Source organism: Rhinolophus ferrumequinum, chromosome 13 (assembly GCF_004115265.2).
Source record: "Rhinolophus ferrumequinum isolate MPI-CBG mRhiFer1 chromosome 13, mRhiFer1_v1.p, whole genome shotgun sequence".
Lineage (NCBI taxonomy): Eukaryota > Metazoa > Chordata > Mammalia > Chiroptera > Rhinolophidae > Rhinolophus > Rhinolophus ferrumequinum.
The window spans coordinates 20281946-20304427 of NC_046296.1; the positions used below are offsets into that span (position 1 = coordinate 20281946).

The 22482-nt window shown below is 52.6% G+C and overlaps 1 protein-coding gene across 1 annotated transcript in view; it reads right to left on the reverse strand.

Annotated features, from left to right (window-relative positions):
* Window positions 1–8595, reverse strand: part of VAX2 (ventral anterior homeobox 2) — a 29225-nt gene extending 20630 nt beyond the window's left edge. Inside the window, exon 1 of the mRNA XM_033124216.1 lies at window positions 8358–8595. Coding sequence (XP_032980107.1) covers window positions 8358–8595 — 238 coding nt within the window. The remainder of the gene's footprint in view (window positions 1–8357) is intronic.
* Between the last annotated feature and the right edge of the window lie 13887 nt (window positions 8596–22482).

Sequence of the window (22482 nt, forward strand, 5' to 3'; positions counted from 1 at the left end):
AAATAAAAGACAAATTATAAACTCAAAAAATTGCAACACAAACGGAAAGCAATGAGTTATGACCCATTATACAGAGTTTCTCTAAATCAATAAGGAATGGGATATTTGAAAATTAAAACCGAAAAAAAATGAAAACTGGTTAAAGGAGATGAATTAATAGACAACAGCAGAAGAAATACAACTGGCCAATAAACATGACAAGAAAATTAAGAAATTTCATTAATAGTCAAAGAAATAAAAAATAAAATGCCAGCGAGGTACAACTTATTGCCTGTAAGATTGGCAAAGGTAAAATATATGTATATATTTTTAGAGAGAGAGAAAGTCCAATGTGGGGAGAGGGCAAAGATGGGGGCATAAATTGTTAAACATTTTTTCCTGAAGAACAATTTGACAATAGCTATCAATATATAAAGTGTAAACTGTGATGGCTAAATTTGGAGATACAAGCACTTTCAGGCATTGCTTGGGGTGGGTGTTGGGGGGGTACCATCTATGGAAGGCAATTTGGCATTATCTTCCAAATTACATACACAGATACTCTTTGACCCAGTAATCTACTTTTAGGAACTTCTCTGACAGATGTATCTATACATGTAGAAATGACCAAGGAACAAGTTTACTTACTGTGGCATAGTATATAATAGGAACAGATAAGAAAAAAGCTACATGTCTACTAATAGGGCATGGGTTCTATAACTTATATTATGGTTCATCCAGTCCATATAAACGGAATACTATGCATCTGTAAAAAACAAGCAAGAAATGATTTACATCCTAAGATATACTGGTAAGTGAATATAGCAGAAAAACATAGAAATGTTACCATATGAGTAAAAATTACAAGCAAGAAAAAAGAATATAGCTACACTGACTTACATAGCATAACAATTATTTGGAAGGACTTGTTAGAAAGCAGTAAAAAAAAAAAAATTAAAATAAAAAAAAAGCCGCCGTTGCCTTGACCAGATGGGAACCTGAGAATAGGGGACAGGACTAGGAGACAGCGTACTAAAAACAAAAACAACTTTTGGAGGCTTGAGTCATGTGATTATTTTAAAAGTCAAGAAAACACGTTAAAATTTTTTTTTTATTTCAGTGTTTGTAAACCTTTTGAAGCAGCATTTCTATTGCTAGGAATGTATCCTTGGAAACACTCAAAGAAGTGCGCAAAGACCTGTGACTTGCGACTTCATTTCACAGTGTTTATATTTGGGGAAAACAACGGAACATCCTTCTAGAGGTAAGGAGAATTCGGCTTTCCCCAACCAAAGGAATACGTTACGGTCATGGAACAGCTTGAAATGGTTGAGTCTGAAAAGATGACCCCTGCGGATTAAAAAATTTTAAGAGGTAAATTGCAAAACAGATTATGTAAAATGATTCTGCTTTTGCTAATGTTTGCATCTGAAAATGTGAAAATCTGGAAAAACACACCTGAAACTGGGAGCCTTCTACTGCTTCGGGTTTTTTTGTTTTCAAATCCTTTATCTACCTGTGAGGGAGTCCCTGCCAGAGGCTAGCTCCTCGCGAAGTGTCCTCCACCCGCCGGGCCCTGGCTCCACGCAGCTCCGCTCCTGGACCCAGTGCGCGAAAGCAGCAAAATTCAAAACAAACCCTGGTTTTAATAACCCGGTTATTTCAAGTTCCAGAGAAGGACTGAGGGGTGGGGGTATGAATTGGGCGAGGCGGAGGGGCGCGGATTTATCTGGTTATTTCTCTCCCCACTGGCGGGCTTTGCGGGTGGAACCTCACACTAAGCAGTGACAAAGAGTCGGGAGACTCGCTACCGACCTCGTGGCTCTACGCTTCCCATCGCCTCCTGCTCCAAACCCGCAGGCCTCTAGGCGGCCTCCCCGGCCCTGGGGATCCAGCTACCAGTAAAAGAACGACAGGTTTTTCAGGTTTTATATTTCAGTGCTTCCCAAAGTTGAGGATTGCAGAAAATTCCAACAATATGGCGTTGTCAACTTTATATTTTAACAATTATTCTATGTTCTGGCATCATCGCCATTTCATATCAGGAACGACGCTGTAACGTCAAAACATAAGGAGGTAACCTTAGAACAGACGTTCCTCTAGGCGAAGGGCGTTGCAGCCCCCAATGCCGCCACTTAGTGAAATACGCGATGCGGTCGGCCTTGTCTCCTTTCATTCATTCGACAAATACTGAGCGCCTACTGTGTGTTAGGAACACGTCAGGAAGATCGCGTGGATTTGGCCGGCGCGGTGAACACCTTCTACGTAGCCCTCGCACCGCATCAAGGGCTCCCTGCTCCCTTGAACTTAGCGCCGACACCACTCCCGGGTCCCCAGGGCCCGGCCGCCTGAACTTCGCAAGTCCCCGCGTGCGAGTCAGTCTCGGTTAGTAAGCGAGCGCCAGCATCCTCAGCCGGGTTGGTCTGGCACATAGTAGGTTCTCATTAATGCTTGTGTAATGAGCCAACGAGCAAGCGAAGGGCAAGGCCAGGAGACAACATGGGAGACGCGGTTGGAGGGGCCTTTGCGGCGCCGCCAGCGAGCACCTTACAGCTGACCCCATCCCCATGCGGCGATCGCAGCCCGGTCCGCCCAGAGCTCGGGTTTGTAGCCAGATCTGGTCCTCGAGTGCTACTCTTTCCACAGTTTCCGAAGCCACCCTGATACGCCCGGCAGAGATTCTCCAATTTCCCTCCCAGGTGAGGAGGGGCGAACCAGGTGCCTAGGTCACCTAGTGTCCCGGGGATTCCCGGGCAGGCCCACTTCAGCTCGGTATCCTCTGAGTTTCTCAAACGGGTACGAACTCGCCCAACACACTGCCGGGTAGCCCTCTACAGGCTTTCCGAGGAGAGTCAGGCCGATCTTTATTTTATATTAAACAAACAGGAAATAGGCAAAATTCATTTGTTTCATATGCCCCCCCCACACACACCATTTAAAATACAAATCAAAGAAACAGCGAAAAGAGCAGAGCTGGGGGCTACTACCGCCCCAGACTCTAAAGAGTAGGGGGTAATTGAGGAAATGGCGTAGAGCCAATAAGACCCTTAGACGCCTTCTCTCCGTACAGGTTGTGCGCAGTGGGGTAAGACTGGAATTTGTTCGGTGCCATCTTAGGCCCAGGGACACACTCGGCTGTCGTCCTGTCTAGTCTAGAGTACTCACTGTCTCAACCTTCTAAGGACTTGGTCTCCCTGCCCGGCCGGGTCACCTGGAGGTAACACCTGGAAGTCCAACCCTGCAGGTGTGTGTGTGTGGGGGGGAGGAGGGATTCGGTAGCGGGTCTACGGGCACCCGAGTCCAAGCGACCACCCAGGGCGGCAGGACTTAAGCGTGACTCAAGGAACCGAGAATGCACCGCTCAGTCCCCTAAAAATGAAAACAGTCCACACAGATACACCAACAAGACGATGCATTTGGTTGCTGGTTTGCTTCTGTGTGTCGGGGTGGGGGGGTGGGGGCGGTCGAGGGAGACATATACATATATAAAGGGAGAAATAGAGACCAAAACGATAGGGCCCAGCATAAACCAGCGATGAGAAAGTGCGTTCTTTTGCCAAAATCAAACATAACAAAAGGAAAAACATAACAAATATAAACCAAAACAATTCAAGGGGGGGGGGAAGCAATGGCCCCACTACATACACCCAAAAATAAAAATGTAAAAAAACCCAAAATCCCAAAGTGCAGTCTCCTGCAAGAATCATTTTAAACCTTTCAGCCTCTGTCTGGGGGGCCGGTCCTGGGTTATCGGGTCTATTAACAAATTCAGATATTGAGGCTGTGGTCCCGCGGTCCACCCCGAGTCTAAGCGCCGGGACTCACAATCCAGTGCCCATTCCTACACAATTCTGTGGCCGTAGTGCAATGACCTTTTCGGTGGAGCCGGGATGCCGGCGGTCACAGGAGATGGGACAACTTTCATCCAAAACTCCCTGCAACTTCACAATCTACGCTCGCACTCGCATACTCAAATGCGCTGATGTTTCTCCGTTTCCAAAACGCGGGCTGGGTGGACCCTTGTGAGCTGCTGCGATCTGCGGGGCGAGGCCTGCGTGGACCGGTCCTACTCACCCTAGGTCCAGTGGCTGCTGTAAACCCAAGTAGAAAGCTAGCGGACGCCTGGAGACGCTTAGTCCAGACCTGGCTGCTGGAGGGGGGGGGGGGTGTCTGTTCCCACAGGCCACTCCCAGCTCAAGCCCCCGAAGCCGTGGCCCCTTGCCAGGCGTCTTCAGTCGCATCTGTGGCAGCCAGGGCCTCTCCGGGTGTCCGCCATTCAGCTGTCTGTAAAGGTTCAGACGTTCGTGCTTCTGGAGCGCGGGTCCAGCACTGTTCCCGAACTCTCAGGGGGCCTGGACCCCACTTAGTTCAATGCCCTTCCCCCACACTCACATCCACAGCGGGAATGGTCCAGCCGCAGCCAGAGGACCTGGCCTTTGTGCGTCCTCCTGCGACCCCAGCCACCGAGCACGTCCACCAGGCTCCCAGGTGAAAACTGCTGGGCTAGTGGGTGGTGGTGTTGGGGAGGGAGGAGGAGGGCAGCCCTTCACTTGGTCGGAGATCCTGCAGTTTTCCTGTCCTCCTGCTCCCAGGAAGAGGGGTGTGGGGCAAGGCGGGGAGCGCCGCAGTTCTCATGCTGCAGGAGCGCTTTCGGGGCAGCAGCCTGAGTCCTACCCATCCCGGCCAAGGTGGCAGCACAGAGTTGGGGGCAGAGGGTGAGGCCTGAATGGAGTTTTAGACCCGCAGGCCCAAGGGACCGCTTAGGGTGAGCAGGAACCAGCACCACGCATTGTTTGGGTGACGCTGGCAGACGGCCATTCCAGGCTCTATCCAAACGGGTTGTTGAATTCGCGTCTGGATTGATCTGGGAATCACGGTGGCACATTTGAGTGTGCGAGTGCGAGCGTACGTAGTGAGATTGCGGAGAGTTTTAAGTGAGAGTTGTCCCCCCTCTTGTGAGTGCCGGGATCCGGGTTCCACCGAAAAGGTCATGGCACCGCGGCTGCCTGGTGCGGTTAGAGCCACGGCAGGGAGGCGGCCTGTTCCAGCTGCCTCCTGCGGGTGGTTGGCGCGCCATTAACAAATATAAAACAAAAGAATCCCCCATCCCTACCCCTCACCAGCCAGTGGGCCGTGCACGGAGAGGTGTGGGGCGGCCTGCACGGCTGTACAGTCTCGGGGAAGCCTGGCTATGTCTGCAGTGAGCTGTGCGGGATGCCTGTTGTGTGCCCACGCCTGTTATCCCGCAGCCTTGTTTGTGCGTGGGTAGCATGGAGCAGCCTCCATTTTGAGGCTGGGGGATACAATGCAAGGTCGGCCTCCCTGGCACTCTGAACCGCATTTCGTAGAGGAAGTCCGAAACTTGAGTGACTGGTTGAGCGAGGGTTCCTGAAAGGGATTGGGGGAGGCCGCACATGTGGTATACAAGGTGTCCGGAATCCTCCTTTCTTGATTCCCGTTCTTGACCACCGGTTCTTGACCCCCTTGGCCTCTCACCTCCCAACCCTGTTGGGCCCAAGGCCCCAAGGAGACCAGGTTTTCTACAGGGTGGGCTGCTGAGGGAGGCTTCTGAGGAAGGAGGCCTACTCCCAGAAGTGGTTTGTGGGTCACCTCAGAGCTCCCCCCCCTTTCATTAAATGGAATATTTACAAAGATCCTGCTGGGTGTTTGCAGTTTTATAGACATCACCTCTGACCCTTAGCACAGCCCGTCGAGGTAAAGAGCTAGGGGTTTCTTGGTACAGATGAGGAAACAGAGGCGCAGAGAGGCAAAAAAAAAAACGGGTTCAAATTCAAAGGACTGTAAGGTCAGTATTCCAAACCAACTTCACTGAATTCCAGTGTCCAAGCTTCCCTCTTACTCCCCTGTGCTATGGGATGCCACCAACAGATCTGCTACCTTGGGGCCCAAGTTCAGGGCCCCAACTTGCTTGGGGAGCAAGTTCAGAGTGGAAAAAAGGCGGAAAGAAAGGCAAAGACCCACAGAGAGCAGGGCTCTTTCCCAGATTCCTCACCCCACCAGCAACCCGACAGCTGTGAGGCAAAAGCCTCCCTTCCATCTTTTTATGATTTTGCCCAAAGATACTTAGGGAGGATGTGTCCCTAGAGGTCAAGGGCAAAATGTGCTCTGTGCTTAGAGCATACTGGAGGGACATTCATTCTGGGGCTAAGGCACTCCCAATTTTCCTTCACCAATGCTGGGCCTTTCATATGCCGGAGCCTCTGCCCTGTGCCCTGGGTGGGGCCTGGAGTGATGCAGGTGAATCTGGCGAGGCCTATAATAACCTCCTTGTCATTAAATGGAAAAGGGCAGAGGGATTTATGAGAACCCTGTTTACCTTTTATTTCCTTTAGGTGCATAAATACATTCTCTAGGCTGTATTTCCATCATAGTGTACAAAAGTTATGGCATCGCTGTATGTGCCTGCAATTATAAAAGTACACCCCTGACAATGCACACAAGTCCTTCCCTACTTTTTGTGGATTGCTCATAGCATGGGTGGCCCGCACCCCACAAGGTGGAGCGTCACTTTTGACTCCTACCTTTGATGAGTCTACACATGAGAGTTATTTAACGGACATCTATACATAAAATTTATTTGTTCTACATGCAGAGTTCATAGAACTCTATGGGAGGGATGGTAGGTGGGCATAGAACCCACAATTGTCCAGGCAGACAGAAATGCCCACCCATAGATGGGGTGTGAGGTGGTAAGTGTCACAGGCAGGGATTTGAGGGCCTTAATCTGTTAGAATGGGCTTAGGAGCCTGATTTCTCCATTTCTGAAAGCCCTGCAGATTTCCTCAATGGAACTCCAAGATGGCTGCTAATGCCTTGCATCCAGGACACCCCACAGTCTATGAAATGGGATCTAATTTAATCCCATGTGCCCAACAGGTCCTCACACCTGCTGGAATCCCTACTGGATCCCCCATGCCTTTTCCTGGAACTCAAGCCTGCCCCCAGAACAGCACTGGGCACCCCATGTCTAGGTGACCACACCTGGTACCAGGAGTGTTTCCCAAGACCAGGGTCTCCAAGTCTGTGTCCAAGACCCTCACTCTGTCTCCCATTTCTGAGCCACCATAACCTAGCAGCTGTGGGGAGGCTGTGTGCAACGAGGCCAAGATGTCTCAGTCAGTGTGTGGGTAGCCCAAGTCAGATCAGACAAACTAGGGATCCTGGCGCTGGAGCGACCTGTAGCCGGCATCAGGTTGGTTACCCTTCCCTTAGGCCCAGGCGGAGACCAAGGACATTTCCTGAGTCTCGCAGCTATCAGAACCGGCTCTTATGATAGAAGAGGCTGGAAAAGAGGGAGGAAGGCGGGCGACGGAGTTGGAGAAGGCGGCCAGGGAAACCGTTACCCGCGAGTGGCCTCTTCTGGGCGCTGGGTCTCCCGGTCCCAGGCTCAGGGATGCTGGGGGAAACAGACTTCAGGCTCCAGCGGAGGCCTACAAACCGGCTGAGAGCAAGACCCCCGGAAACCCCTTTCTCCTCCCATCTCGCTACTGAAGCCCGGATCCGCCGAAAGCCGAGCCTAGAGCTCTTGAGGCTGGCGTGGGGGGCCAAAATAGCCTCATTCTCGCGGGGAGAAGGCCAGGGAGAACTGGGTACTCGGCCGCAGTCCGGAGGCGCTTGTAGGAAGACAGCACTGAGAAGGCGAGTTCGGCGGAGAGAAATGGCCAGGAAAGAAGAAAGGAGGACGAAAGGCGAGGGAGAAGGGGGGAGACGCAAAAGCGAGGTCGGGAGAAGGCCGCATCGAGAGCCGGCTGGGCCCAGGCGCCGGGAGGAAGTGGGTACCGAGAGAGCTAAGCATAAGCAGGCGAGAGCCACGCGAGCCACCCACCGCGTCCCGGTGACCTCTCCCGAGAGCAACCCGTGTGGTCTGCGTCACAGGGAATGGGAAACAAGGCTGGGCAGAGGCGGGGAAGCTCCCCGGCCGCTGAGCGGAGCCCGGGCTTTTTCCCCTCCGTGGGTTCGGACTCTGGTCCCTCCCAGTCCTGACCCCGCGGAGCGCTCGTGACGCTTTTCTCTGTACCTGCCTTGAGGCACTCGGGGCGGAGACCCGACTCTCCGCTTCCCGAACTCCCACCTCTGTCTTTGCCACAGTAACCAGCAGGGATGAGGGTGAGGGGCCAGCCCTAGAGGCTGAGAATTATAAGATAGGGAAACAGAGATCTCTTTGGTCCCATTCGCTGCATTGTCCCCTGAACTCAGTTCAATGGCCAGCACACAATAGGCACTCAAAATAATATTTACTGAATGACTTAATGATGACTGATTGAATTAATATATAAATTGGGAGGTGGAGATTACAGGAAGGTCGGAGACCCCTTGGGTAGGGTGGGGATCCAGGGCCGCGCGAGCTGTCCTCTTACCTCGCACCAGAATGCGGCGGCAGTGGTCCGTCTCGCCAAGTCCCTGCTGCCCATCGCTGTCTGCGCCGCTCTCCCTGGAGCCCGCAGGGCTGGAGGCGGAGGTCCCGGCAATCTCCCCTGGGCTGCGGCCGCTGGCATCAGCGTTCGAGTCTTCTGCTCCGCCGCGCCCCGCGCCGCGCCCGCCGCGCGACTCCCGGCGTGCGGGGCCACGGTCGCGCTCCGCGCCCCCATCGCCCATGCCGGCAGCCGCCGCTGCCTTAGCCACCACCTAGCCAGCTAGGGCCGGCCAAGCCCGCGACTCCCCGCCCCTCGCGCCCCCTGCCTGACTCCTCCTCCTCCGCCTCGCCCCCGCCGGCTGCTCCACCCCTTTCTGCTGATTGGGCCCAAGTCGCCGGTCTACTGCTCCCAGCAGTGCGCTAGGGAAACGCTCGCACCGGTGGCGGAGGTCCCGGGGCCCCACTCCTCCACCCCTAGTCTAGCCCCAGTCCCAGCCTGCAGATGGAGGCTGGGGCGGCCCTGGGGTACTGAGGAACGCCCTACATCCTCTGAAGTTTATCAGCTCCCTCCCTCAACCTCCAGCCTATGCTCCTCTCCAATCTCTGCGTCCCTAGAGAAGCTCAGCTTTCGCGTTCCGGCTTTCAGTGGGATCTGTAACCAAAATGCTCCATGAAGGAGATTCCGGAGAGACCGAGCAGAAAACTGGAGGTTGGCCTTGCTCGGGAGCTTGGCGAAGTGGGAGGCTGTTGGCGGGGGCTCAAACCTGGGGTTCAGCGCTCCACCCTCGCCCCCAGATCCACGCCTGCAGCCACACTCTTGAACTCAGACCGCAGGGCGCTCTCGGCGCTCCAGGGAGAGCAAGGCCAAGAATGCTGTAAAGGAGAGGAGAGATTGAGGCTAGGGGACTGATGGAATGACCCGCACCCACCAGGGGAAAGAAAACGGAAGTGTAGAGAGACGACCAGGTGCAGGAGCCGAGAGGGTCGAGGGTGGCCGAGACTGTGATAGGCAGCAAACGCGCGGTTCCCCTGCGGCTCTGAGGCCTTCACACAGGGAACCGCGCACCCCCAGACAGCGATTAAAGGTGGGCATTTCCTTGTGTCAAGCCCCACAAACGTTGAACCCTCCCACCCCCACCCCACTCCTTAGTCCCAGGTCCCAGGTCTCGCCTTCTCCTGGCAGGGGAGAGGCAAGGACCGAGGTGAGCGCGGCTGGAGGCCAGGCCCGGCCGTGGAGCTGAGCGGCGGGGGTCGCTGGGTATTGCTCAGCCCTCCTAGGCGTTCAGGTCCCCAGCATTTTCTGAGGAGCCGGTGCTTCTCCTTTGACAGCGCCAGGACAGGCCCGGCCCGTATTTCCCTTCCTTTGACTCAGAAAGGAACTTGGAAGAAAGATTGAGAGAGTCCAGCGACGTGTGTGCAAACGTGTGCCCAGTCTTTCTCTTTCCTGGCTCTCTCAAGTTTAATTATTTTTACTATACAAGTAAGACACGTCTAGTATGGAAAAATTCTAAGCAGAAAGCAAACCCTCTGTTAGAAACTTCGCGGCCCCTAAATTGTTCTTCTTGCCACACGCAGCGAGGCCGGGGTTTCTGTTAAAAAAAAAATACTACTGTTCCTGCTACTACTACTGGATCAGCACCGGCTGAACCCTGCCGGGTTTTGTTTGTTTTCACCCTTTAAGATTTTCATTTCACAAATGACGTCATTCTGTGTCGGTAACTCGGGTCGCCGTCCTGTGTCCTGTTTAAGGTCAGTGGATGGGCTTCCCGGCGCTCGGACACTCACGGCGTGAGGGCCATTCCATCGGGAGAGGCGGGTGGCCTCCTGTAGAGCCCCGCGGAGACAGGACCGGGAAGTGGGGCCTCTTGCGCTTTCCAGGCAGGGAGCGCCGGAGGGTGCTGAGGGTTAATTCTTGGGGAGTTCTCAGTCCCCTTTCTCCCGCGCCCTTTACTCTTTCCTCGCAATCTCTCAGGCGCAATGGGAGCGGGCGGCCCGCAGGAGTCCCGGCGCTCTCTCCTCCGCAGGCCTGGAAAGTGGGGCCTCGGCCCTGGTGACTGTGAGCCGGGATCCAGTGGGCTCTGGCCCGCTGGAGACCCGGACTAGGCGGATCCAGGAGCCTGCGGTGCCTGAATCCAAGCTCTCCAACCCCAGGGCGCGTCGCTCCCCTCCGTTCCTCCTGGGACACACTGCTCGGGCGGCCCGCTCCCCGCCCAGGAGGCAGGCAGGTCGTGCGGGGCTATTAGACTACCTCCTGCGCCTGCTGGGTGAGAAGGCTGGCTGCCCCTGTACCCAGGTATCGCCACGTGGCAGGGATGTGTAGAATCGGTCATGTTGAACGTGTGAACGGGAGCGCATTTGTGTGCACGCATGTTGGGACGCTATTTGACTCTGGGGAACCCTCCTGCCCAGTGTAATCTGGATGCAGCGCTCCAGACGTCCTGAGATCGTTGGCACGAATTCGCTAGGATCTGGGAGTCCTCACTCTGAAGCTGGTGATGCCTGCTGCCCTTGCTCTCACTGACGGTCTACACTGACTGTATCGCTGCCATCTCAATCCGGCCAAGATCCTAGGGACCCGGAGATGGCCTCTGCCTCTCTATGGCCCCTTCCTTTTTGTAAAGCGATTCAGGAACCTTAGCATGTGGGATATAGGGGATCCCAGCCTGAAGGGGGCAGGGGGACAGCCTAAACTGCTTTCTCAGTGGCTCTCGCCCTGCTGCAGTTCCTGTGTAGACAAACTCCAGGTTTTTTCTGGCGCTTTCTGGGTCACACAGGGCCACTACAGCCTGAGGCCCAGCTAGGATCCCTGCTATGTCTCCTCCATGGCCTCTGCAGGTCCCAGGGAACTCGTGGGCTTCAACTTTGCCTAACCAGCGGGTCTGGGCACAGGGAGCTATTTCCTCCTGGGCTAGAATCAGGTGACAGTCTGCTACAAGGAGTTCCCCATGGTGGTACAGGTCCTCCACGCACAGCAGAAAGAGTGGGGAGAAGGCAGGTCAGGAACGGATGCTACCAACCCGAGCTCCAGTCAGATGTTTCTCAAGACTAGGTCGCCTGAGGGTTTCCACAAGGATCAGCCTGAGTCAGGGAAGGTGAGGTCCTCTGGCCTCACCTTGCTCCGCCCCATCTGCCACCGTCTAATTCCTGCCTCTTTTCAATGTGTGGGACTGATCCAATCTTTTCCCAGAGACCCTCCAGTCCCTCCCCACTCACCTTCTGCACACCTTTTGGTGGCTCAGTGGTTGGGACTGATTTCCCAACCCCCCCCCCCCATGTTGCTGAGGGCTGGGTCCCAGTAGCCTTCAGGTAAATAGCCCCCACCCCATGCCCACAACCTGCAGCAGACCCTCTAGGTGGGAAATGTGCAGCCTGTCCTTGGTTCTAGGGGATGTGGTTGGGTGGGAGTTGGAGCCTGGGTTCCCCCAGGTGCTCTGGCTAGAGACTTCATGAGCCCCTTTCGGGTGCTCAGAACCTGGAATTTGGGATGCCTGGTTCTGTGTCGGGCTGTTCTTCCTTCTTCTGTATTTCTCGGGTGCTCTGGCAGGCACATCAAGCCACTTATCCAGGCTTGGACGCCTGGCCCCAGCTCAGCTCCTCTCCTTCTGGTGTCTCTTCCCTCTGCTGAGGCTGGGGCCAGGCCGCTTTCCAGAGCTGCTGGTGAGCGTGCAGTTGAGCTTACGGGTGTTTCAGGCGCCTTCCCTGGCAGACATCGCTTCCTTCCTGTCTTCCCCCTTGGTCTCTCTTCTCTACCACTCTGCTCCCCTCTCTCAGCCTATGTAACTCCCAGCTCATTCCCCAAGCCAAAGGCTCGGGAGTCTGGGTTCATCTGCCCTGCCTCACCCTCTTTTCGTCTGTGTCTCTTGTCCACCTTTCTTCTTGCTGGTTCTGGGGCCCCACCCAAAGGTCCCTGGGAGATCCTGGGTGGAACTCGCCATCACTGCTGGGATGGGGATTGGTTCCCCTGCAGTTGAAGGGCACTAGGAGTTTGGGGTGAACATGGAAGGACACTCCTCAAAGACGAAGGTGGGGAGCACGAGACCCAGCTGGCAAGAACAATCCATGCATTGCTTCCTTCCTTGACCCATTTGTGCCCCCCACGCTACCCCATGTGCCTGGGGGCCACACCTCTGCACTGGCACATTAGGGAGAGACATTTTAAAAGGAGATTGGATGCTGCTGGAATTTTTACAATGAGCATTATTATCTTTGTAAAGCACAATCAACTGTATTTATTTCTGAGAAGAGTAGCAATGCTGAAGGAGGCAACTCTCATGGTGAGACAGGTGGTTCATTTGGATGGTGGCAGAGGTGCTGGGGACAGGGTAAGCCTCCTCAAATTCCAGACTAGACTGCTGGTGGTCTGCAGGCTCAGTCACTGTAGTTAGTCACTGACTCATTTCAAGCCACACAAGGTGACTGAGGCTTGTCTGCTAGTTGCCAGTGTCTGAGGACACTACAGGGAGTGGGATCCTCTGGGCTCTAGGGGTGCCCATCATGAGACTGAGGTCACCCCTGGGTTGGGGGAGCAGGGAACCCCAGTTGGCTGGGCTGGGGTGACCAGTGCAGGAGATGGGGGAGGCTGTCTGTCCTATTAGCTGGCATTTACCTGCTCTGGCATCCCATTGTCTCCAGTTTGACTTGTGCTCTCTGGGCTCAGGACAGGCAGCCTTGGCCACTGCCAAATCCTTCCCCCCACACCCGCTTTGTCCAGTTTAGGGTCCTGTAGGTGTGAGCCTGGACTCCTGAAGCCACCTCCCAGGTGCAGCCTGGACCCCCCTCCATCCCTGTCAGCATTGCCCTGCTGTGCTTTGTCCCCTCCTCTTCTTGGGCAAGGATCCTAGCTAGACTGCGGAGCTCTAGGGCCACCAAGATCTGTCACCAGCTCCAGGCCTGGTACACCCTGCTGGTATCTTCTTGAGCCTGTGATTTTTGGAGGCCCACAAGGAGGGTTGCCCACGGAAGGCTGTGGGTCCAGGGCCTCACTGTAAAGAGTGCCACGCAGGAATGACTCACCAGCAGCTAGGTCTGATGAAATCTTCCAGGTACCTACCACCCAGCTGGTACCAGCAGGCAGCTCCCACCTGGACTCAGGCCTTGGACCAGGGCCAAGAAGGCTTAAAGGGGGAGGCAAAGGACCGGCTACATAGTAAATCACCCAGAGAACTTAGAAAAATCACTAGTGCTCAGACTAAATGGCTTCAAATCTGGGCTCCCTATATTTTTCCCCCCTTCTTCCGCCTCCGAGCCCCATTCTGGTTCAAGCCGTTGTTTCTCAGTCTAGTTGGGTAGGACACAGGTCCCTGGCCCATGCTGGTATTATGAGCCTTGCGCTCCCCTGGCTGTGGCAGTCAGTTGCCCGACATTGGTAGGCGACTCACAGCAGCTGGCTGCTGGCGGCACAGGGTAGCCCGCAGCAGCACAGACACACAGCAGACCGCTGCAGCTCACGCCAACCTCCGGCCGCTCATGGCAGCCCAGCTCCAGGGAGAGCTGTTGTTCACAATCTTAGCTGTAGAGGGCGCAGCTCACTGGTCTATGTGGGAATCAAACCGGCAACCTCGAGGTTAGGAGCAGGGCACTCCAACCACCTGAGCCACCGGGTGGCCTGGCTCCCTATATTTAAAAGGCTTCCAGCAAACCACCAAATTGGGCCAAGAGTGGGGGAAACAGGCATTGCTGCATGAGAGAAAGGCGGAGCAAAGGTCTGAAAGTGGCCAATCAGTGGTGATTCAGGGAAGGAGAAATGCTTATTTTGGCAGGGGGTGGGGTGGGGGAGAGGGAAAGCCAGAAGTGGTAGGATCTGGAGGTGGGGAAAATTTGGGGGTAGGGGGATAAGAGAAAGCAAACAGGCCTGGACAGGACACAGTTGGATCCAACCAGCAGGTGTAAACCTCCCCCCACCCATAGGACTCAGCATTCTCCTGTAGACAGGCCGCCCAAGGGTGAGGCAGGAGGCAGCTAGTGGGGAAGTGACAGATGTGGAGTCAGAAGAGTCAGAAGCCAGTGCGGGAGGGGGTGTCCCCAGGTTTTAGGACGGGGGCTCAGGGACTCCCAATTTGGTGATCTTTTCTTCCTACCTGCTTACCTCCAGATTTCCCCCAGAGCTTTCTTGGCTTCTTAGTCCTCTTCCCTGGTAGTTCTCTGTGTGGATATTCCTGCCCCCCCCCCTTCTCAGACGATTTTGCCACCTCATCCTTCTCTGTTCGCCTCTTTTCTCCTTCCTTCTCTTAGCCACCCCTGCCCTGTGCAGTCTTCCCCATCCAGCACCTAGGAATTCCTCTGCCAGTTTCCCTCCATCTCCTCTCCCCATCTTCTCTCCTCTAGCTCACACGCTTATTTCCCTTCTCCTCACAAACCTCTCCCCAGTGGGGCAGGAGTACCCTTTTTTATTTGTTTTTCATTAGAAATTACCATCCAATCCAGGTGCAGTGTTTAAGGAAGGAATACCAGAGATGCTAGAGAATCTAGCAAAATTTTAAAAATTTTTCCTGCTTTCTTAACAAACAAAATCCGTTTTCTCCTACCACATTCTGATTTTATCTGGATCATCCCCTAAATCGATTGCCCCTTCATTTGTTTTCTAGCAAGGGATATGTGGTTAACTGCCCAAAGCTCTGCTGGACCATCATGAAATTGTCACAAAAACCCTTAGGGTAGGACCCGCTTGCCCCATTCTTCAGAGGAAGAAATCGAGACCAAGCTCATACAGCTAGTTTGTGTAGATTCAAACCCAGGTGTCAGATTCCAGGAGCCCCCCGCCAAGGCAAAACTCTCTTCATCTCCCTCTCACTTCATTCTGAGAACTGGACTTCCTTCCCAAAGCCACACCATGGAGCGTTGGCCTGGCGCTGTGTGGCAGTTCTCGGCACAGCAGCCTGGGCAGGTTTTAGGATTGAGTGGCACCACGCCCTCATGGGGAGCTGTGGCCTCTGTGGAGATGGAAGGAAACCTAGTCTAGGAGGACCCACATGCTTGCAGAGCAGAACCTGTGTAGTGACTGGCAGTGGTCTTACCTCCTAGAACTATGTAGGTGTGCTTTGTTTCGTTTTTGCAACAGCTTTACGGACATATAATTCACGTATCATGCAACTCACCCCTTTACAGTGTACAATTCAATGGTGTTTTAATATATTCACAGGTACACTACAATACATAGCATAGGCAAAGATATACATTGCAACCATCACCACAGTGTTAGAACATTTATATCACCCCAAAAAGTAACCTGTGCCCTTTAGCTATCACCCCCAAGCTCCCATCACTAGTCAGCCCTAAGCAACCACCAATCTAATTTCTGTTTCTATGGATTTGCCTATTCTGGATATTTCATATAAATGGAATATACAATATGTGGCCTCTGTATTTGGCTTCTTTCACTGAGCATGTTTCAAGGTTCATTCATGGTGTCGTACTCGTATGTGTCAGTACTTCATTCCTTTTTAGGGCAGAATAACATTCCACCGTAGGGTTATACCACATTTGTTTATCCATTCAGTATTGATAGATATTTAGGGTGTTTCCACCTTAGCTTCATGAGAGTGACGGTGTGTCCGTGTCTCGGGGTACCCTTTGGGCAGCTCAACCAGAAGAGGGGGGAAGTTTTCTGGAAGCAACTGGAGAAGCCTGATGAGGTCCTTCCCTAAGGACCATACACTGTCTGTCTGTGTGTCGCCAGCTGATAGGTCACCTCTCAGAAGCCTTTCTGTTTCTGTCTAATGAGGAGGGGCCCATGGGACCAAAGGGTTTTTAGAAATTACAGGCTCCTGAGTAAAGATTCATTCTTGACTCTCAGCTAGGTTGCATTAGAATCCGCCAACCAGTTGCTAATATGTTGCTTAACTTCTCTGTGCCTCAGTGTCTTTATCTGTTAAATGGGGGGATAATATTGGTACCAAACTCCTAGCGTTGTTATAAAGAGTTAATTTGTGTAGAGCATTTTATATACAAGTATCTTGTTGGTGCTGAGGAAAGAAAATTTAAGCGTGTATCATTTAAGGTTTAAAGCTGAGAGTGCACAGATAGCACTAGTTTCTCAGGTCAAAACCCTTAAGGGAACAAAGGGAGATTGTCTGGCATGTGCCTTGCAAGCCAGGATTCTGGACCCCAGCTTCCTCGGTGGAGTCAGTGTGGGGGTGCTGGAGAAACAGGACTCAACAGCTAAAGCCTGGCGACAGCAAATCGGCTGGTCTTGCCAAACCTCGAGCTTCTCCAAAGCAGGCAGACACTGAGCTCAGAGGAGACAGTGAGCTGTGAGGCCCCACTTGAACCCTGCTTGCAGTCATCCAACTCTGGGTCCTGGGGCCAACATTGCCCAGCTCTTCGCGTTTATAATGCCAGGCGTTCCTCTGCCCCCAAGCTAGATTCTCTCCTTTGCAGTACAGGATCCCCAGCCGGCCAGCGCCAGCAGCCTTTTGGGAGGTCCAGGCAGGACGACTCAGGAATGTGACCAGGAAGGAACAGCAATGTGAGCCCAAGAAGGATTCGAGTCCAGCGACTGGCGAGCAGGGGGATGTGGGTGGATAGTGCCCTAACTTTTTCTTGGGCATTCTTCCCGCTCCTCCAGGCGCCCCAGGAGAGAGCCGGGGCGGCTCCGAGGGCTGCCTTGGGGAACACCCTGACGGCAAGAACTGGTGGCTTGTATAGCCTTTGATAACTTTTAAATGTGTGGGGTATCATGATTCAAACGAATCTGGGAAAACAACTTTTAAAATATCGTTAGAAGAGGTCGGAAAGGAGTTTTGTTTCGATGCTTCCATCCAGGGCTGCTGCTCCAGTTCCCGCCCGGACTTTGCCCCCCCCTCCCCCCTCCCCCCCCCCCCCCCCCCCCCCCCCCCGCCCCGCGAGAGCTCAGCCACAGAGACTTCCCATGTAGACAAAGCTCCTTTTTATCTTTGCCATACCCACAACCCTGCACATTCAAAGTCACCAACCATCCCTGTCCCTAGTCCTCAGCACCAGGGAATCTGTGAATCTTGGGTCCTGCTACCCCAAGAAGTGATCATTTGAGATCAGTGTCACCAGCGGGCGGGTTCCAGGCTGAGCTCAAAGAAGGGAAACTGAGGGAACTGGGATGCCCTGTTTCTAGGGTCTCCCCTACTTCACTGGCTTTACTCTTTGCTCTCTGGGTAAAGGTGGTCCAGAAGCCAGCGTCTGAGGCCTCTCCACGATGTGGCCCCCAGGCCAGCTGAGAAGGACAGGGGGTTACCCAGAGATGAGGGTGGGGCGAGCATACAGAAATTCTCTATCTCCTGACCCTGGGAAAGGACTTCTGAAATGGAGGGTTGAGGAGCTCTGAGACAGCCCTGCTGGGTGACTCTTGGGCCTCTGCTGGAATGCAGAAACGCCCTGACCACTAGATGGTGGCTTAGGGAGTCTGTCCCCTTACCCTAGATATTGCCAGGGACTTATATCTACTGGGAATGATTCTCCAGGAGCTGCTGCACAGTCTTTGGGGTATCCCTCACCCAACAAATATTTATTAAGCTACTACTATATGCAGGACACTGGGGGACAGTTGTGAACCAAACAGACCTAAATCCCCCTCAGTGGTGGAACCTACACCTCCTGGGACAGCTAACCTTCCCTTGGACATTCAGACCCAACGTGGGTCAAAGCGGGGACCTCTGGCGTTGATCCTGTGGGGCCACTCCACATGGTACACAGAGATGCACACGCCATCTGATGACTAAACACAGCTTTGTTTTCTGGCTAGAAAACTGCCTCTAAAAATCACTCCCTCTAAAGCAACGCTTTTGCGCAGCCTCAGCTGCCCTGTAATAAACCAAGGTCCAAGAAGGAGAACCGCACTGCTCCCTGTTCAGTTGGCTGACAAAACAAAACAAAATTACAAACAGAATCCCTAAACAAACATGCAAACCCATGCCTGTGTGTGTGTGTGTGTGTGTGTGTGTGTGTGTGTGTGTGGCTTTTTAAAAAAATAAGTGCCTTAATTTCATTTACCTTTATTTTATTTTTTTAAATTAAAGTTTATTGGGTGACAATTGTTAGTACAGTTACATAGATTTCAGGTGTACAATTCTGTATTACATCATCTATAAATCCCATTGTGTGTTCACCACCCAGAGTCAGTTCTCCTTCCATCACCATATATTTGTTCCCCCTTACCCTCATCTCCCACCCTCCACCCCCCTTACCCACTGGTAACCACTAAACTATTGTCTGTGTCTATGAGGTTTTGTTTCTCATTTGTTTGTCTTGTTCTTTTGTTGTTTTTGGTTCATATACCACATATCAGTGAAATCATATGGTTCTCTGCTTTTTCTGTCTGACTTATTCATTTACCTTTAAAACAGCTTTAATTTTTTTCAAAAGGAAAACATTTGTCTGGGGGATAAAAAATCTCTAAACAGCACAAAAGATTATAAAATGACAAGCAGGTGTCTCTTTAGACCCTCATCCTCATCACTAGAGGCCCCTAGTTCTTGCCCCATCTCGGACGTATATCTACACCCTCCCCCCCACTTAAAAATAGGAATGATGTCTCGCTGTCCTGTTCTTCGACCGACCTTTCTCGCCTCCGCCAGCGCCTTGGCACTTGCTCTGATAACCGGTCTCCGCCTTTCCTTTTCTGCGCCCACGTTGCGCCCTCATTGCCAGCTTCCCACAGCGTCGCCAGCTTAGGATGTTACCTAAGATTTTGTTCTTTGTGAATATAGGTTTCTTAAAGAAACGAACTAAAATAAGGGGAAACAAGAGCAAGAAAAGGAAAAAGACTATTTGCAACAGGAGGCTGTTGGTTACGGTCTGCCGGCGCCTGAGCGCGGGTTGGGGCGACGCGGGGCGGTCCGGGGTGCGCACCAAATCGCCGGCCTGCCCTTCAAAGCCCAGCAAGCGGAGAGCGGCGGCGGGGCAGCAGGGTCAGCGGGCATTAACGCGTCGGGACCAGGCAAGGGATCGCCGCGGGGCGAGAGTTCGAGACAGGATTAGCAGGTTCAAAAGCAGGTCAGGGCGAGCTAAACGCGGCGACCGGGTCCGCGCGAGGTCAAGGTCCCCGGTGGAGGCGGGCTCCGGGCCGGTGCCGAAACCGCAGCGGGGAAATTCGAATGCGGGGAAGCTGCACCCGGAAACCCAAGTTCCGAGCGCGTACTTCAGAGAAGGCCGTGTCCTCCGGCGGCCGCGGGACTAGGACACAGCCATCTAGGCCTCGGCCACGGGGAATGAGGGGGCGCCGAGGGGAGCCCCGAGACGAGTCCGAGACAAGTTCAATGAATACAGAGCAAGTGTGTCTGCACTCCCCACGCGCGCACCTGTATCTGCGGAACAGGGTTTACTCACTTTTCTTTTAGGTTTTAATTCCATTTCTTTTTCTTAACGCCACCCCCCTTTTCTTGCAAGGTAGAACATTTCTTAGGCAAACAAATAGTTAAACAAGCTGCACTGAACAGTGCAAAGGAATTTCTTGCCACGAGCAGGTCTGTCTCCCTTCCCGCGGTAGACTCCTGCGGCCTCCGCGCGGAACAATCGAGGAGTGTCACACGGTTCGTGTAAAAGTAATCACGACGCACATTCCACACTCCTGTACGTGTATGAGGGAGAGCTGGAAGGACCGCTGAGCGAGACGGCTCTTCCCGGAAAGGAGTTGGGGGAGTGTGTGTCATTCTGTGAGTCCCCGACTTGATGTGTGTGTTTTTTTTTAAAATAAAAATGTAGTCACATATTACTTGAGGGTTCTCTCTCCGCCCCACCCCCGTACTCTTGGAGAACAAACTTGGGGATATTGCGAAATGCCAAGTGGGCGCTCCACTCTGAAATCCTGGCCTTGGTGGAAGATCCCCAAACCCCAATAAACAGACGGGCGGAGAGACGACGGCTCGCGCTCAGCGTCGCTGGACGGAGGAAGCTCCGCCCTGGCCGTCGTCTCCAGTGTCCTCACGTTCGGTCATTCCTTCTCCAGGGACCTGCCTTGCCCTTCTCTGCTTCGGTCGTTCGCCTTCCCTTCCCCGTGGGCGAGGCCGGAGCTCTGGAGAGATGGAGCCGGGATGCCCAGGTGTGCATCTTCGTCTCCACGAAGGCCGGCCCCACTGGAGTGAGTCCGGCTGATTTTCTGCGGAGAGCCCTACTGAAGAGACTTAGGGACGAAGTTTGCAAAGTCTTGGGGTGATGGTGGTGGCGAAAGCAGTGCTGGAGGTCGTGGTGATGGGGGCCGGGGAGGCGTGTGTGAAGAGGGCAGCGAGGGAAGGAGGGCCGGGAGAAAGAGGCGGGCGAAGGGGGAAAAGTCGCGAAAGCTGGGTCGCAGGAGCCCAGGATACAGAGTGGGGGTCTGGGAGAGGGGGTGGGAGAGTGGGAGGGGCGGAGACGGAAATGGGGAGGCCGCGCGCCACCCTAACAAAGCCAGCCGGATCTCCATCGGGAGTGATCCGCCTTTCCCCCAGTTTCTCTCGAATCCTTTGATTTTAGTCAGCGGGCTGGCTGGTTTTGGTGGGGACGTGAAGGTTGCTAATAGGAAAGCCAGTCAAAGGGACGGATCGCTGGAGAATTTCCATTCACTCAACCAACCGGCGTTCCGTTCCGGACTCGCGTAGCAGGTGCTGAGTCCATGAATAGTGGGCGAGGGGCCCCTCTCCTACTGGTTGGCCCAGATGCAATCCTTGGCTGTAGCTTTGTTCTGCATGGCCCTGGGAATCTCATTGTGGGCCCCCATTCCCTACCAGCTGGTCAAGGTGCCGGAAACCCTTCATTAGAAATCCTTTGGTTGAAAATACCTCTTCTCTTAGCTTTTAAATCGTTGACACTCTTCTTAACGCCGCTCCCAACCTCTGCTCATTGTTCAGACGGTTAGAACGACGATAATAGAATTGAAAGGAAAAACACCACCACCAACAAACAACCCAGTACCCAAACCTAAATTCCTGACCCCTTTTCTTTAAAATATAAAATAAAATAATAAGGTATTCTCTTTTCATTGCATACTTAATTTGCATTTTAGTCATGGTGAACATTCAGTTATGTATTCAACCTTTTCTACTTGAGATCTGACCTAAATATTTGCCATGTGCTATGTATACTTTTCAATGGTCAAGTGATAGTTTATTATGTTACTGTGTAATTTTCTTTTTCTTTTCTTTTTACTGTGTGATTTTCTTAACGATTCAATTGTTAGATTTCCCTGGTGTGTCCCGTTTTTCAGTATTAAAATAATAGTGAAACCAAAATGGTCAAATATATAGCTTTCTCCTTTGCGGAAGATTGCTTTTTTCAGGGTCCTTACTGAGTCAACAAGATAGAAATATTTCCATTACTGTTAATATATTGCCGAACTGCTTTCCAAAGCAATTTGCACAGGCATTTATTTTCGGGTCATTATGGGCCAGGCGTGGTGCTAGAGGTCAGGCCTTAAAGCTTCCCCCCACCCTCGCCCCCAGGGTCTCTGAGGAAGGAAAGACTTACTGCACAAAGCCTTCTAGGGAGACGCAACACCAGGCAATGAGAGCACTGGGGTGGAGGGAAGGCAGGGGGTTCCTTCCCCTGCTGGGAGAAAGTCAGGTAAGACTTCACAGTGGAGGTGATGCCTGAGACTCAGGCACAGGTTTGCCAGGTAGAAACTGAGAGTGGGATATAGGGACCTTCACGTGCTCAGGTTGGGCAGCTGAGAGCTTTGCGGGTTTGGAGAGGCACATAGTGGTTTATACTTTGCTAGAGTGTCGAGTGTGGGTGGGAAAAGTCCAGGAAGGTGAGACGCTCACCATCTTGTGCAAGGGAATTGGAAATTGACAACCTCACCTTTGGGCATTTGCACCATTTTAAATATACATTAAAAATATATAAAACTTAAATATATATAAAATATATTAAATATATATCTAAAAATATAAAACATATATTTATTATATACTATATATTTATATATAGTATATATAAAATATATGAAAATATATTAAAATTGCTATATTAATAGAGGTATAATTACATAAGCATTATTGTTTAAAATTGTGTTTTGTTGAAAGGGAGCTTTCATTTCTTTTTTTTTCCCCTTTTTCCGCCTCCCCCTCTCCACTCCCATTCAAGCTGTTGTTTCTCAGTCTAGTAGGACACAGCTCCCTGGCCCATGCTGCAATTATGAGCCTTGCATTCATAATGGATGCTCAAAACCAATAAATAACACTTGGCAT